This window comes from Anguilla anguilla, chromosome 18, assembly GCF_013347855.1.
Source record: "Anguilla anguilla isolate fAngAng1 chromosome 18, fAngAng1.pri, whole genome shotgun sequence".
Classification (NCBI taxonomy): Eukaryota; Metazoa; Chordata; class Actinopteri; order Anguilliformes; family Anguillidae; genus Anguilla; species Anguilla anguilla.
In genome coordinates this window covers 7122759-7140896 of record NC_049218.1, presented here as the reverse complement: position 1 = coordinate 7140896, position 18138 = coordinate 7122759, and the positions used below count along the sequence as shown (strand labels likewise).

Below are 18138 nucleotides of genomic sequence, written 5' to 3'. Positions count from 1 at the left end.
GTAATCAACTGAGAATGAATTTTTGTTTTTAAAAAAAAGAAAAAAAAAGAAAAAGAAAAGCGGAAAGTCTCTGAATCTGTTTAGTCTGTGCGGCCACACGCTTGAAGGTTTCCAAAACCTCCTGTCCATTTGACAAGGGGAGGCTCTCCCCTCCTTTCCAATCCCTTTCCTGGCTTTTGAGGGGCCGGAACACTGCGGATGCGAATCCACTGTTGCATCCGTCTTCAAAGAGGCCTTCCCTGACTAGGCCACATGGCTGGTGGTCAGAACCCCTTCGCGGGTTTCGATGAGTCAGCGCAAAATCAATCTTTCGGCTTCATCTGGGCCTGGTGGGGGGCTTCAGAGGAACTTTCGGCCCCGCGGAGACCTACAGGAAAGATCAGACACCCGAATCGAGTCAGCGCTAACTCTGCTTCGAGACGGCCTTCTGCTGTGACTCAAGACGCCACGAAAAGCCCCAGATGGCTTCTCTGCGTTCGTGCCAAAACGTTGGAGGGGGTCATTGGAGCAATGTGGCGTTGGCTGAGCAGAGCCAGGGCAAATGCGCATCTTAAAAAGTTTGACTCTTTAGATGCTGGTAAAAAATGTGAAAACACTGATAGATTTCTGAGAAGCATGTTGACCAAAACCGTACCAAAAAAGCATACAATCATGTGAAAGAAGAATTTTGTTATGAATATTGGTAAAAATAGATGTTAGGCACACAAAAGGAGACAAGGACCTAGAAGTGGCCAGAATGTAGGCCAGCGTTGCCCAACCCTGTTCTTGGAGCTCAACTGTCCTGTAGGTTTTCACTCAAACCCTAACAAAGCGCACCTCGTTCAACAGCTAAAGATCTTGTTGACCGGCTAATTAGTAAAATCAGGTGTGCCAAATTAAGATTGAAATGTAAAACTACAGGACGGTAGTTCTCCAGGAACAGGGCTGTGCAGCCCCTGGTGCAGGCAATGTGGAAAGAGTATTTGCCATAATGAAATATGACAGTGTAAATGGGTGCCATTGAGGAAGCCACGGGTGTCATAAAAGTCAGGCAGCCACTGAATCATGTGTTCATGCAAAGGCACAAGATCAGAGTGACCAATCACACGCGTGGATCATGTGGAGCGGTAAAAGGAAGTGCATGTGAAATGAGCACCCACCTGAGGCTGTTTCCAGGGTGACTGGGTTCCTGCTGGCTTCACAGGGGGCACTGGAGGTTTTGGCTTTGGCATGTTGCCCTAGGAACAGATATATTACACTATAATGTCTAAAACAAAGCAATTCAGCCCAGATAAAGGCGTCTGTCTGTAAGATAATTTATTATATATATATATACAGTATATATGTACACACATGCACACACAAAGATATCAACATACTGTATATAATTGACTGTTAGGAATAAGTGACATGGCCACTGAGCAATAAATTAAAATAAAAAGTAAAATGAAAATAAAACAACTTGTACCGCTTGTTATAAAATTTTGCTAAATTGTTATAAATGAAAGATGAGCATGTTGTTTACCTGCTTCTCATTCAGCTGTGGTAAAGGCTTCATTGGAGGTATTGGTTTATTCTGTGACAACACAACATCCATTATTATCGCAAAAATATTGAATTCAACCAAAGATTTATTTACCTAATTGTATAAAATAAACAATGGGATGACCAAGTCATTTGATAAAACTATACCTGAGAAATAAATACTGGCCAAGAAACATTTAACACATTTATTGACTTTTTCTGCATAAATCATAAAGCAATTTAAACAGAAACATGTTCTGCCTATATACCTTTAACAAGGCACCAATTTTGATCATACCAAAGAAAAAATTCAGATAAGAAAAAACGGTGAATTCCAAAATGTTTGTGGAAACGTTTGTAAGCACAGTTTTCGATTAAATCTGATCCAATGCGTGTTTTGTGAATGAGGCCCAATATGTTTTAAAATATGACCAAAGTTAGCACATACTAGGAAAGTAGTTTGCTACATAACAGCATGTCTATGTTCTCACCTTTAAATATGATGGTTTGTTTGGAGCAACAGGAGGTGGAATATTGGGTCTTGCCACCTGAAAGAAGCAAAACATAAAAGAAAATATTCAAGATATTAGTGCATAACAATGTGTAAAATTAACTGATAATAAAGGTAATACTCCATGCTATCACTACAGATAAAGGTTTGTTTTCACATAATGGGCATATTGTTGTACCTGTACAGGATTTGGAGATTTTTCTGTCTGTGCTTTCTTGGGGGGCTATAAAAGAAAAAAAAGAATAAAACATTAGTGTACTTCTGGGAAAATACCCAGCTGGACCTCCAGGATGCTGATTGGCTGGGGCAGTCTCACCTGTGGGGGGGGTCGGCTGGGCACCACCCTGACGACCAGCGGGGTGCAGGCCTGAGTGGCGGACGACTCCAGGAAGGTGGGCTCACTGATCCGAGGGGCCCCGCACCGTGGGCTACCCTTCCCGCCCCTCTCCAAAAACAGAGGGTTGGACAGGCCCGAGGCAGAGTGCGGCTTCCTGCAAGTGGATGATGGGAAATAGAACTATCAGACATCACAGTCAGAGCGCAAGAGGACGACGGGAACTCTCAGACATCACAGACAGACGGCAAGAGGACGATGGAAAATAGAACTTTCAGTCACAGACAGCTGGCCAATAAACACACAGCTTGCTCCGCACACAGAAGCCCATTCCAGAGGTCCAAGTGTCCGGGTGTGGTTAAAGAGCCACTTTAGAGGTCCAGGTGTTTGAGTGTGGTTAAAGATCCACTCCAGGAGAAGCTCTGCTGTGTGTGTTCAGCTTTTTCCATAAAAAATGAAGTGTCATCAGAATGGAATGGCTGCCTCACAAGTAAGCAGTACATCTGGATACTATGCGTATCATGAACAGAAATTTGGAAACAACATACAACCCATTTTGGTTGTTATTTTGAGAGTAAATGTAAGCAATTGTCATCTTGAGAGGGATTTTCACTCTGTCGGAATCTGTCACTTAACAGGACACCAACAAATCCTTTCACATTTCTGTCTCAAATGCCCTCCAAATTTTCCATGGTGAAACTGAAAATAAATGCTTTCTGTGAAGCATTGACTGTAAGCTATACATGTTTGTGCTCTGCAATTTTCACACAAGTGGGCATTTCTCTGAACACTTTGAAGAATAGGTTTTTTAGAATGTTTTTTTTTTTCAAAATTCTAAGTCAGTGTTCTAGAACTCCGTTGCTTTCAGTTTACAGTAGCGATTGTTACATCATCATTAGAGTGTTCAGTTAAGAGCATTCCAATCACATATTTGTGATCTCACACCTTAAGGAGTTAAACAGTGAGAGATGGAGGAGGAGGAAAAGCACTCACTTCTCCCCTGGGTATTTCTGCTTCCTGGGCTTCCGGTAGAACAGGAGCCCACCGACCACAAGTGAGATCAGCACCAGCACCACCCCTGCCACCGACGCCCCGATTACCAGCATGCTGTCATCTGCAAAAAAAACAACCGTATCACAACGTCTGCAAAACACCTCCCGAAAAATCACACAGTCACATCACAAAAACGACCCAATCCCACTGTCTGCAAAAGCACCCTAATAATCCCAATTACATTATTTGCAAAAACACCTTGACCATTCATTACACAGCACAGCTGAGGCTGATCCGGGTACTCTCCTGAGGCTTACCTGCGGGAAGGTCAGACAGTTTGATGTTGCAGTAGGGCGGAGCCCAGCCGGGGTCACAGTGACACGCCCGCTCGTGATTACACACCTGCCAGGTGAAGAGAGAAGACATGTTCAAATCCAAAACCGATTCAGCATTATTTGAATAATAGCTTTGGTGCAAATGAGGCAGAAAGCGCAGATGTTGTATCGGCCCACCCCGTGATTGTTGCATTTGGCAGAACACTCTTCTTCCGTGCCGTAGACTGTAACGTCCTGGCACCGGTTGTCGTAGCACACCTGTCAAAACGTAGAAAAACAGACGCTTGCTGAAAAAGTGCAATGCCTCAAACGTGAACAAAGAATTCCAGTGCTGCACATTCCAATCTTCGTCTAAATCACACGTTACTAAGTTGTCAGTGAACACTAATGTGTTCTGGAGGAGATCAACGCATTTGTGTGTCCAAACAAAGACTTCAACTGCATTTCAACACTCTCATGCATTAACCAATAATCACAGCTGCTTTTTAACTACAATGCAAAGAGCATGGAAGAAATGTTAAACTCACCTTGTTAACTCCACACTTAGTTCCCGTCGGAACCATCCCTAAGTTGTCTGTTTCCGAAGGATCCACTGCGATGTTGCACTGCGTCCTGAACATTAAAGTCAGGATGGCTTTCTGACCCGTGATGGGGAACTCGTTTCCGCCTGAGCAGAAGATCTTCCCACATTTAATGTCCCTGAGAGACAGGAGAGAACATCCATGTTTTCATCTTCCACTGATTACATTTCCTGATATTCACGATACTATGAGAAATTTAAAATCCAGAGAAAGTTTTCAGTTGGCTGTATTAAGCATTTATAAATGAGTTATGTATGGTTTAAATTTTACACAGATTACATATCAGTGCAGAATAATGGTTCAGGAATTGGGCTTGTGTTCAAAGGCTGTGGGCTTGTTTCCTTGCTGGGATACTGCCATTGTACCATTGACTTTGGCCTAAAAACAGTGGTTCAGATCAAAAATCATCAGCTCACGCAACTGTTTAAGAAGAATTTTTTTTTTCAATCCACCATGTTTTAGGACATCTGTTGCAGTACTCTCCGAGAATCAATCCAATCTTTAGTCTGGAGATGGATGCACTCAGCCAACTTGTAACTCGTTGTTATGGAAATAATCTTTTAATGCTAATGCTGTTGGAAGGTGTAGTCATTACTCAATAACATTCTAAGATTTAAAAAAAAAATGAAATTCTCAATTTGTCTTGCCTGCTGTCAAGGCTTTGATCCAAACCGGGATTAAGTATTTAAAAAGGGGCGACATAGCTCAGGAGGTAAGACCGATTGTCTGGCAGTCGGAGGGTTGCCGGTTCAAAACCCCGCCCTGGGCATGTCGAAGTGTCCTTGAGCAAGACACCTAACCCCTAACTGCTCTGGCGAATGAGAGGCATCAATTGTAAAGCGCTTTGGATAAAAGCGCTATATAAATGCAGTCCATTTACCATTTACCAAAAAAACATTGCTGTTGTGAGCACAGGAAAAAGGGGGGACTGTGCTTGTTGCACAGGTATTTCTCAGAGCGGTGGGAGAGAAGCTGTGCTTACTGTGCTGGGCACTTCTGATAGCCATATGGGTTCCTGCCACAGTTGGCATCCCGGCTCCCTTGGGTGTTCTGATAGAAGCAGGCATCCGGAGCGACCTGTGCCCCTACAGGGTAAGAGAGATAGACAGACATGAGGGACGGCAGTGTAGTATAATGGTTAGGGATACTGGTATTGTAACCCTAAAGGTCACAGGTTCGATTCCTGGGTAGGACAATGCTGTTGTACCCTTGAGCAAGGTACTTAACCTGCATTGCTTCAGTACGTATCCAGCGGTATAAATGGATGCAATGTAAAAAATGCAATGCCAAATGTTGTGTAAGTTGCTCTGGATAAGATAAGAGCGTCTGCTAAATGCCTGCAATGTAATATAATTTAACTAACTCACTGTTATGAACCTGTGCCCTGCTCTGTGCTGTGTATGTGACCGTGCTGCTCAGTCTCCACTGATCTGGAATTTGAGTGCTGAGCAGTTGTGGGCCTGCAGTGAGCTCACTATTTGTCGTCAGGAGTTCTGAAAGAATGATGCTGGCTTATCTATCACAGTTTGCATATTTATGAGCAGCAATCCTGATAAAACAATCTAGCACCTGCCCTGAGAAAAGAGTGCTCCAGTGTTCCTTATTTCAGTCCCCGTGAAATGTTTTACTCTAATCTAGCAACTGTTTTACTATCTTTACATCCTAGTAAAAGATTTATTATGTTACAGTCACTTGGCAGACGCTCTTTTCCAGAATGATGTACAGTAGTGGAGAACATCAGCGTAACTCTTAGGAATATAAACATGCGCTGTCACCAAGAAGGCACAGACACACAATTTATGGAGGCCCAATTCATAGTTTATCGCTTAAATTTATAGCTATGGTTGTGGAAACAAGGAGGAAACAAGCCTTTGTGCAATGTTGGTGTGTATGACAGTGTGTAGTGCAGTGCTAGTGTATAGGACAGTGTGTAGCGCAGTGCTGGTGTGTAGGACAGCGTGCAGTGCAGTGTTGGTGTGTAGTACAGTGTGTAGTGCAGTGTGCAATACAGCATGTAGTGCAGTGTTGGTGTGTAGTACAGTGTGTAGTGCAGTGTGCAATACAGCGTGTAGTGCAGTGTTGGTGTGCAGTACAGCGTGTAGTGCAGTGTGCAATACAGCGTGTAGTGCAGTGTTGGTGTGCAGTACAGAGTGTAGTGCAGTGCTGATGTTTAGCACAGTGTGTAGCGCAGTGTTGATGTGTAGCACAGCGTGTAGTGCACTGTTAGCGTGTAGCACCGTGTGTAGCGCAGTGTACCTGCTCCCCACAGCTTGGTGCAGTGTTGACGTGTAGCACAGCGTGTAGTGCACTGTTAGCGTGTAGCACCGTGTGTAGCGCAGTGTACCTGCTCCCCACAGCTTGGTGCAGTGCTGCTGGTGAGTGGGGCAGTGCCCGTTGTGGCAGTAGCCCCGGTCGGAGCTGCAGGGAAGGCCGTTCATCCTGAAGGCGTCGCTGGGGCACTGCGGGGCGCCTCCTGTGCAGTACTCCGCCAGGTCACAGTCGCCAGCGCTTTTTCGGCAGAGGGTCCCCGCCTGTTTGAGCTGGGGGGGGGGAGGGGGAGTGGGGGGGGCAGCGAGGAAACACGTTTAAAAGAAACAAAACGCTTCGCTCGAACACGAGGATCGTCCTGGCTCTGTGACCGACCGCGCACTGAATAACCCTAACTCACTGGCGGTTACGATAAATCACAAATATGTTTTACTTGCACAGAAATAAACATGAAAAGAGAAACCCTTGTGAACAGGGTGCTATAATGATTACTTCCCATCCATGTGCGTGTGATTCTTGTATTGCATGCTACTTACATTGTCCGTACATTAGTTTTAATAGTGCAGTGAGCTCTTCCCTTACCTAAGAGATACGTTCATTTTAATAGTGCACTTTGCTGTCCTTACCTGAGAGGTAAGTTCATTTCGATAGCATAATAAGGTGTCCTTACCTGGCAGTTCTGGCAGCACTCCCCGTGTGCACACTGGGCCCCCTCGGACAGGAGGCAAGTGGTGGCGTTACAGCATGGGTTTTGGCATTCCTGCAAAGGTCAAAGGATCAAATTGGGGTGGCAGTGTGGTATAATTATTTGTGAACTGGGCTTTTAACTCAAAGGTTCATTTCCTGGGTAGGACACTACTGCTGCACCCTTGAGCAAGATACTTAACCTGAATTGCTTCAGTGTGTATCCAGCTGTATAAACGGATCCTGTGTAAGACGTTATATAAATTGCTCTGGATAAGAGCATCCGCCAAATGCCAGGAATGTCAATGTGACGGCCAACAGAAACCTCACCCGGTATGACATAGCCAGTGTAAGACCTTTACTCCAAAAGAAACAGTAACACCACAGAGCACACTCTTCACCAAATAAGTCCACAGACAAGATCATCATCATGAAATAAATGTCAATTGTAATATAATGGTTTTAGTGATGATAATGGACTGGGTACAATGGGTAGATTTGATTAATTTATAGATTACATTAATTATTTGCTAATTACTGCTACTGTTACCTAAGGTGGCTTCTAGCACTTGCACATGTTAATCACTCATAAACTCTTTTGCGCATTTTTATATTAGAAAAAGATAAGTTCATTGAAATAGCTTATTTGTGGTTCATTGGCTGTGCTACTGTAAGGATTCAAACTTGCAGCCCTCAGACCCAGGATCTTGGTTGCTGCACCATACACGGCCCACTTCCTGGACAGTCGGGGAACATAGTGTCTTACCTCTACAGTGCCACAGTCACACTCCTCTCCAGCTTCCAAAAAGGCATTTCCACAGACGGGACCCCCATAAAGCTGGTCGGCGTTCGGGGTGTCCAGCAGGCAGCTGGGATTGGCCTTCTCCAGAAAGGACCTCAGCTGTGTCTGACTGCAGTGGCTGAACTCCTTTGGGAAGATAAACCTAAAAAAAAAAAAAAATCATATTTACATTCTTAAAAAATAATAGTCATATAGATGTTCATTTAAAAAAAAAAGATGAATATTTTAAAGAGAAGCGAAGTTTGGGAACGGCTGTTTCAGGAGATGGGGAATCTCACCCAACGCTGTCGGCCATGATGCAGTTCCTGCTGAAGCCGGATGCCCCACAGCTGCAGTGTGAGTCATCGTGGGACATGCCCAGGTTGTGCCCCATCTCATGGGCGATAGTGGATGCCACCCCGATAGGGTTTCTGTTGTGGTCCTGAGAAGAACAAGGGTCGTGTCATTTCTGCCTGTCAAGTCAACTTCCCTCGCAAGCATTGCACTCTTTCTTATAAATTCAGCCTATGTTTTAGATTTAGCAACCGCTGAACTCACCAAACTGTGTGAAGGAAACAATATCGATTTTTAAACTGTTAATCAAGGTTAGTGAAAAATGTTGGTTGAATCCTAGCCTGAGCGCCCCAGATGTGTCAGATAGATGCGGCTTTAATGGAAAATGGGGTTCAGGCAGAGGCGGGGCTGTACCTCATTCACAGCTCCAGAGCCTCCGGTACACATGGCAAATTTGGTTGCCAAGCCGACAGTGGTGCCTTCAAAATCTATACCGCTGGAGAGAGGAAAACGCAACACGAAACTATTAAAATGAAGAAAGGAGAAACAAAGGCAGGTATATTTTTGCACAAACAGACTCACACTCTTAAACTACAGAACTATAATCTGCAGCCATAATCTGAGGATTTTTTAAAAAACTGAGGGTCCCTAGAATGGTCACCACCTTTCACCCCACTAGTGCTGGCCCTGATAGCAAGGCACCATACTTAATGCCTCCATTCAAAAAGGAAAAACAGATTTTCTTTCGTACACGTACAAATTTCACTGATATCACCAGGCCACAAAAGGCTACCTTCAACCTCCTGTTCATTAAATGTATTTCTTTTAATTTTCTAAACTACAAAAATAACCAGTCAACCTGCCATGATATGGGTTGTATTAAGGTCTGAGTGATAAAGTTACTGTGTTTTTTTGAACCACCGTTACCAGACGGCTCAAATAATTCCCCCTAAAAACTCCTCCAAACCCACCATCTTTTGAATCCCCTTTATTTAGGGGTACCTCCTCCAGCCTGGCAACCCTTCTGCGAACAAGAAAAGTCTTCCCCCTGCTTGACCATGCCAGAAATGCCCAGGACAAGATGGCGGCTCCTGCTACTCACGTGACGAACTGCGCGTTGTCGTGCTTCTTCTTCTTGAGCAGGCTGCTCTGCCGCCACTTGAGAAATCTGGTGAGGGTCTCATCAGGATCGGAGCTGACCTCAATCTGGTCCTGGTAGGACCAGACCTCCAAGCCCACGAGCATGACCCGGATGTTCACAGGCCGATACAGCTGAAAAGCCACAGGAAACATTTAGATTCCTCATTTAGGTTCTTCAGCCAAGCCAACCCCAGAGGGCTGCAGTATCGGCTGGTTTATGGTGCGATTCAAATAGCTGAAGTCATTGATCGGCTAGAGTTTACACAACTTGTTTCCAAGACCCTAATTAGCTGCTGATTTAAAGGAAACCACAAAGGCTTGCAGACACTTTCCAGGACTGTAATCACATTCAAAGTAATTTCAGGATTGATTTTAGAAGCACGAACATGCACGCCACACAAATAAATAATAAATAAAGTCTCCGATACCTTATCAACATGATTTGCAATTTCCAGCATTCTGGCTTGTATAGTCTTCATACTTTCCCCATGTTTCTTAAACTGAAAACACATCAGATAAAAACAAGTAAATACCCACAATAAATGTTAGGACCATTGTTTTGACTACGTGTATAGAAAATTGAGAAAAGCTGTACCAATCACAGATTAGAAATACAAATACAAGTAAAATGGCAAGAGAAAAATCACCTCTGCTTTGTCAACCACCAAATACATCTCCACAAATCTTTGGACATCAGAAAAGGGCTTGCTTTCCTGAAAACAAAGAGTATGATTACATTTCCTCAAAAGGCATGTTTTTTTTCTGTTTTCACTGTATTCAGGGTGGATTTAAACTGATTTTAGATTTCAAGACTAATGAAATTGCCTCTGTAATTACATATAACCTGGGCGAGATACATTGATACATTGATTATACATTGATATCAAATGTACTGATGAATGGTATATATAATTCATGAAAAATTAATGCCCCATCTCTACTGGAAGTACTGAAATTACTTTAATCTCCCATGAAAACAGTGTGTGTGTGTGTGTGTGTGTGTAAATGTGTGTGTATATGTGTGTGTGTGTGTATGTGTAACAGGACGGCGTGTAGCACAGTGGGTAAGGACCTGGATACAATGTAAAATGCTATGTAAAGGTTGTGTAAGTCGCTCTGGATAGGAGTGTCTGCTAAATGCCTGTAATGTAATGTAATGTAATGTAATGTGTATGAATGTGTGTGTGTGTGTGTGTGTGTGTGTGTGCGTGTGTATGAATGTGTGTGAGTGTGTGTGCGTGTATGAATGTGTCTGTGTGTATCCATATGTGTGCACGTGCGTGCGCTCCTGTACCCAGTTGGCGAGGCTGAGCAGCCCGGAGGCCCTGGGGCCGAGGTCGTAGGCGGTTTTGTTGGGGTGGCTGCAGGTGGCCCTCTTCCCTCGAAGGCGGTCCGGCCGGTACACCGCATGGTCGTCTTCCGCCGACCGTCCCAAGGGCTCGATCAGGTACACCTGCTGCTCGGCCCTCAGGAAGCCCCTACAGGAGGGCAAAGAGCACATCAGACCCAGCACCCCTGCTTCTCCACAGCATACATGCAACACGCATACATACTAATGTAGCATTCATAAACAAATCCACCATACACCGATCAATTATATAGGATAGAATAGAATAGAACACAACAGAACAACATAGAATAGAATAGAATAGAATAGAATAGAATAGAATAGAATAGAATAGAATAAAATAGAATAGAATAGAATAGAATAGAATAGAATAGAATAGAATAGAATAGCATAAATCAATTTCATTGCTGTGTCATAAGCTTATGATAAGTGATTTAGTCATAAGTGCGCATTACAACAGCTGCAGATCTTTAAAAGGCTGTCTAAGGACACAAAAAACCACATGCTACATAGTCATATAAATCAGAATGCAGTCAGTTATTAAGCAGAAGAAACAGTGTCTCAGTGAGTCTCTGGACAGAACGTGCTGTTTTTTTTTTTTTTTTTCTTACAGGGGTTATGACCAAGCTGCAAATGCACAGCAAGTGAATCACAGCCCTCAAGGCACAATTCACTCCCCCAAAAAGCCACGTTAGCTATTAACAGGCTGCGCAACACTGCACAGCTCAATTCGACTGAGAAGAAAAAAAGGAAACATTTTACTGCCTCGCATTCCCAACTGTTGTCGAAGCATTAAAATGAGACAGTTAAACAACAACAGCGACAGCTTGAAGATAACCCCGGATATCAATTAAACTGCAGTCAAAAACAGCAGCTTTAAGATAACCCCAGACATTAAATATGCGGTATGAGACCAAAAAAACATATACAAGATGAGAAACTGATATGACAACTTCAGGAGACACAGATATGTCCGATATCCGATACAATTAGGGACACAAATTTATCCACAACTGTTTTCTTAACTGCAATTCATTCATTTCTCAACAAGCAAATTAATTAGCAAACTCCCCCTCCCCAGTATTCTACCTCACTTCCCACTAATTACACATTTTGCTGAAAGAACCATGGTTTCTTTTGGAATGTGTTCTAGCAGTTTCTCAGTAACTTCTTTGAATGTTTCGAGGCAGTGGTCATTTATTAATTTGCACTCATGTCTGCGTGTCTGTTGGGCCAGTGTTTGGCATTCATTTGTCAGCTGTTCAGCCTTACAGTACGTTTCTTGTACTCAGACCTCTCTGCTCAAATCAGTGAAACATTTCAACCGGACCTTTTGCCATGTTCCGCCAACAACTTCCAGTGTGCGGTGCTCCTAAACCCTTGATGTGCAAAAACTACCACAGCTGTGCCAACACAACAATATTTGCTGCAGGGTAAATTTCCAAGGTCCACAAATCTGGAGTATAAACTGAAGCATTGCATGGTATAGTACAGCAGAATAGCTTTTACCTGTACAGCAGAAAAAAAAAACTGAAAATGTAATTTTGCATGGTTTTATGGTAGAATCTGAACCTTTGCTCTATTGCACTGATTAGAGACACCATATGGCACAACCTGCTGTTTGGATACTGCTTGAAATCCACGTCACATTCCTGTCTTTCTCACAAGGTGTATCACCTCAGCAAACCACTTTTATGAGAGTCACAATTCATCACCCATTGTATAATTAGTCAGGGCGGGGGAGGGGCTGGGAGAATCCAACACCCACAGCGACTCCACAGTGCCTTTAGATGGTAATGCAAGCGGAATTCATTTTGGGTCACATGCCCTAGATAAACTGGTGTCTCTAGATATGACTCAATATATGTCTATATTGATGTACGTGAACTCGGGAATATAAATGTTAGATACCTAAGATAATATATTTTCTGAGATAAGAAGCACTTCAACTTCACTGCAAGTAATGCAGACTAGCAAACCAGTTCTGAAGTCCACAACCAAAACCTGACCGAATAAAGAACTCAGCATGTGGCACTCTGAACGAACATTTCGCAACAAGGATTTCATAACTCGACCAATCTCCATTGTTTGGATAAATATCCATTTGGATGAAGCTACAGTTCAAAGCAGATTCTTTTCTTTTTTCATACTGTCAGCAAAATGTTCCCTTCACATTCTACACACAATTTTCAAAATTCTAACCCTGCACATTACAACCAAGCAACTCCACTCAAAAAAAATTACATAATTTTGACAGAACAGATGTGGTCCAAGAAATGACTGGCCTGACTTCACATTACATAATGCATGACATTCGTACACAAGAACCACATTAAAGACTTCAACAGCGCCTTTTCTCAGTAACCCTCATTGCCAAATATGGAGGTACACCAGTCTATCTTCTCAAGCAGGATGTAACACCTTTTATTAAATTCAAGATAATGTGCGATGTTGACGCCATCATTAAAAATTAATCTGAGAGGGAATTCTTAGAAATACCTCAGTCTACCTCATGACACTTCATGACAACGGATGTCAAACTTAAAATCCTCCTTCATGGACTATTAAATTCTCATGGCTGAGTCCACCTATCTGAGTAGCAAACCTGGGTCAAATACTTATTTGTTTTGGATTCAGATACTTTTCTACGCTTTACTGATCTTGTCTGGTGTATTGGAACCAATGAAGTACTCTCAAAAAGTGCAAACTCTGCATTCTGGTCATATTGGCAGGCTCAGTTACACCAGGCAAGATCAATGGAGTACAGTAAAGTATTTGAATCCAAAACAAACACGTATTTGACCCAGGTCTGCTGAGCAGCTCTACACAGGCATAGGTGAATAAAGCAGACCAGTACATACCGTATTCCAGAGCAGAGTCCAACACTGACAGAAGAATCTCCCACACCTTGGATATGCCCCTGGTAATAGCAGTGATCCTGTTGACACAAAATAAACCACAGAGGAATTAAATGTAGTGTAATCGCAGTGTGAGACAGCAGCCAATGGGGATCCTTTTCTTTGGTACACTGATACTGTATTAATCATTTGGAAAATACTTTGTCATGTTACATTTTTTCCCCCAATGAAACTGAAACAGATGAATGGAAACGTGCATTTTCCATAGGAAGAAGAAAACTGAAGAGCCAGAACTAAGAGGGGAAAACCAGGAATAGGATTCCCTGACCCTGAAAAAAAAGGCTAGAAACACTCCTGGAAACATGAAGAATTCAACAACACAATATAAAGAAATGTAGGCTGGGAATATCGACATATCGGAAAGCTCTCATATGTCTACACAGAGACACATATGCACATAAGTGCAATGCCATATAGCCAAAGATTATAAACTCAGAGACTTTGTGAGTGAGGAGAGAGCGTGTAGTAATGACAAGAAGAACTTCTGTAGTGTCTGAGGACCGGGTGTGATTTCAGTGGGCCGGTCCCAACACGGAGCCAGGAGGAACACAGTGATCTGAGCCAAACAGAGGCTGGAATGGGTCCCATTCCAGCTTTTCAGTGTAAGAACATGCCCTGGATTTACAGGCTGGGCACTGTGTCCCCTGGTGATGGTTCAAGAGGTAAACCGACAGAAATAGCTTGTGATAAACGCAGGTCAAAATACCCTGCTCCCCTCCATCTTCAACAACAACAACAATATCAACAACAACAACAACAACAACAACAACTAATAATAATAATAATGTTTACTTGGCTCAGTGATTTATCAATACTCAATGTGTTGAACAGGATAGAAGCTAGAATTACAGAACTGCAATCAATACGGTGGTACAATTATAATTAATGAACAAACTGACAATGATTATGGAGTTGATAACAGTAATAGAATATTTTTTCCACCGTCCCCCGCAAATAACAATTCACTGTACTCGCACTTAATGATTAATTCCTACCTCTAATCAAACTCTACACTTATCTGGCGGGGTCTGGTACTGTGCTGTGAGTGAGGTCATCCGCTGGTGAGACCTGTGGCAGTGGCGTGGCTGACTCCCAGGCTGGGGCCCGCGGGTGAGTTTAAATGCACTGCATTCCGGACCGAAGGCCACGGAGGACCCACTAAACGAAATCTCTACTCCCTTACCTCACGATCAGGCGATGTGGTCACCTCTGTCCCGTCTTCCAAGTAGTGCGTCTCCGTGTAATGCTTTCCCATGAGAAACCTGTCAAAGGAAACGGCACGCAAAGCTCACTCAACGAGACGCGGTTTCAGTCAGTTATGGTTTCATTGCCTGAAATGCAAATAAAAAATGCAGTCATTTCAGGGCCATGGGTGGGCTATATTCTGCAACTGGGCTTTCTCTGCGGCTGCTCCCTCTGTGTGGAATGCTCTTCCAATGAGCATCAGGGATGTAGAGAGTTTTGACATTTTTTAAATCCCTACTCAAGACCCATCTCTTCAGCATAAGTTATCCTTAGCTTCTCTATTCCTTTGCTTTGTATGTTTGTTATTTGTATGTTATCTTGTACTGCCGTCTGTTCCGTATTACTGTCCTATGTATAGGCTTTGCCTTCTGTATTTACTGTACTTTCTGTTTTTTAACCTTTTAACTTTGTTAAGTGACCTTGGGCTCTGGAAAGGTGCTATATATATATATATATATATATATATATATATATATATATATATATATAATGTATTATTATTTTTGTTATTATTAATTGTATTTGCTCAGACTGTGTCCCTTGATGAAAAGTCTCACCTGTTCTTCTCAAGATGAAGAGTAAAGTTCTTTCCCTCCACAGCCAAAGCATAATGAAGCTCGTCAGGATAAGGCTATGGTCAGAAAAGAATAAGTTAGAATTTGCCTGTGTCTATATTTTGATGACAAGTACTACAGTACTATTGAAAAATAAACCACCTTTTCCAAAAGGAATTTTGAATTTGAAACTCCATCAGAAGAGTGACAGTAAATTTGTAAATACTTAATGAAAATACAATAAAACATAATTGAAGGGGCTAATGGAACAGCCAAAGAATGGCTCTAGTGATAGCTATAAAATTGTCATGGTTAAGCCATGAGCAGATCGGTTTATTAAACCCATATGATTCTAATTATTATCTATGCGGACGAAGGCACTCAATACCACAGGAAACCGCATTGTTCCCACCACTGTTGGCCAATGCTTTTCTTTCCCGAAAAGAAAAAACTCGACAAAAACTATTTCTGGTTCAACGTGTAGTTTACGCAGGAACAACACAGTGCAGCGCGAGGCGTGCTTTGGAGACCTCGCATTTTTTCTTCTTCTTCACGAAGCCGGATTGTGCAGGCAGAGAGCATTATCGATGGAACCACGGATGCTATTAAACAGATCCCCAAAGTACTGAATAGGTAACATTTACGATGCAGTAGCCTATAAAACAGTGGAATGAAGGATGCATCAGCAGAAGGCCCAGATAATTCGATAACACTAACTCTTGAAACACTGGTGGCACGGGTGCTGTGAGGCAGCCTGACTGCACATGATAACAACAATCAAATATTAACTATAAGCGGAAGCCCTTGCTTTCTGGACAAAGGACGTCCGAACTTTTAAGAGCTAAAAGGCGACTAGTCAGAATTGAAGTTACGGGCAATCAAATGCAATATTCGCGTTGTATACTTTGGGAACCAAGGAGGTTGGAAAGAAACATTGGCTAAGGAAAGAAACATCTGTGAAACATGTAATAAAATTAGTATTGATTCTGTTTTAAAAGCCTATTCAGCTCGCCTCTGCGCTCCACGACGCACGCACCTGTGTGGACGATGCGCTCCTTTTCGCCCGAACGGTAAGTTTCTGAGGTCTGACAACGGCGTAGTCCATCACATGAGGCAGCGTGCGTAAACTTTCCACGAACAGTCCTGAAAAATATTACTAAGTTTTTAAAAATCATTTAGGCTAAACGCACACGTACAAGCAATGCAGACAAAATAAGCCTGTCGTAGCTATCGAATATAGACATGAATACAAAATACAGAAAATACATTTGGCTACAGCGCGCACACGGACAATAGTGTAATTTTACATTAAATTTTAACGCACACACAACGAAACGATTCACATCAACAGAACTAGACAAAACCAAGCCGATTTCGTATTCTACGAAAGCTTCTTAGACAAACTGTTCCTTCCAGCAATATAAATTTAAAAATCCCTGTTTTATACTTCATATTCCTTCCCAGGAATATGAATTTAAAAATCCATAAATTGTACTACACACAACGTCGCCGAATGAATTTTCTATAAATAATAAAGATGTACATATTTTTCCTCAAAACTGGATTTTGAACTTACCCCATGACGAAAGGCCAATGAGTGACAGAATAAATAGATAGTATCGCATTGCTGACAACGCGCCCGCTACTCTCCGGTCCTGAAAACGATTCTCAGACTTGGGAGTCTTGCTTAGGAGTTTCGCTGTAGTCCTGCCTCCGAGTACGCTGACTGATATCCTGTGTATTTGCATACAAGCGTTGAGCTCCTATCCGGTAACAGCGCATTAAACGGAGTCATCCGGTGATTCATTCTAAAGTCAGATATTACCGGAAGGCCGTTAATTCTGAAACAATACAAGAAGTCCGTAAAACATATCTACTCCCAATTCTCCTGGTAGGCTACAGTATGACTTACATAATTTGATGTGCCAATAATAAGCAACCATTCCAGAAACTAAAAATTCTATCCACGCATGCAGGACATATGACGGAACAGTCGTGCAGATTGTATTTAGTCAAATAAATGCAGAGCGATAGTTAACTCCTCTCCTCTGTGTAAATGGAAATAACAAACAAGTCAAACGAAAAAATAAATAAAAATAACAATAACGCCAATATCCCCACGTGCTTAAGAGAATTAAGATATTGGTCACATTAATTTAATTTGTGTGTAATAAATAATGGGTATAGTCATCGATAGATACGTTTTGTATGGGGAGTTCGGGGGGGGGGGGCTCATTTTACCCACAAGATCCGCGCGACCCACATTTGTACAGGATTATAGATTATCAGCGTCATCTGAGGCGGTCCGAGCGGTTCCTCCCAGGAAGGAACAGCGCGTGGGCTACGATACCGCTGATGCGTGACAAGGCATCAAAGAGAGCGGAAGTGCAGTCCCTGAGAGCCACTCCACCCTTGGTGCTCTGGGAGACAGTGGAGGGGTGACTAGTGAGCTTTGGTCTGAGATTTCCTTTTAATGCAGTGCTCTTAAAAAGATAGTTCACGTTATTATTATTATTATTATTACTATTATTATTATTAGTATTATTCAGCATTATTGTTTGTATTACATTGGCACTGACAGTTTGTGTGCGATTAAGGATATTTTAGACACCTGCTGGCTTCACACTGGCTGGTATAGGGGCATCACTG

At 42.6% G+C, this 18138-nt stretch overlaps 1 protein-coding gene across 1 annotated transcript; it reads right to left on the bottom strand.

Moving 5' to 3' along the window:
• Window positions 1-40: 40 nt before the first annotated feature.
• Window positions 41-17209, bottom strand: adam8a (ADAM metallopeptidase domain 8a). The gene is made up of 25 exons (XM_035399579.1): window positions 17066-17209; window positions 16526-16632; window positions 15493-15566; window positions 14874-14952; window positions 13634-13710; window positions 10719-10902; window positions 10072-10137; window positions 9853-9924; window positions 9387-9556; window positions 8699-8780; window positions 8290-8432; window positions 7976-8153; window positions 7196-7285; window positions 6602-6797; window positions 5240-5342; window positions 4204-4375; window positions 3854-3934; window positions 3659-3743; window positions 3342-3462; window positions 2331-2505; window positions 2193-2237; window positions 1995-2051; window positions 1505-1555; window positions 1140-1217; window positions 41-367 (listed from the first exon to the last, which is right to left on the bottom strand). The coding sequence occupies exons 1-25, from the start codon at window positions 17112-17114 to the stop codon at window positions 317-319; spliced, it is 2586 nt and encodes an 861-aa protein (XP_035255470.1). The 5' UTR covers window positions 17115-17209; the 3' UTR covers window positions 41-316.
• Window positions 17210-18138: the final 929 nt, after the last annotated feature.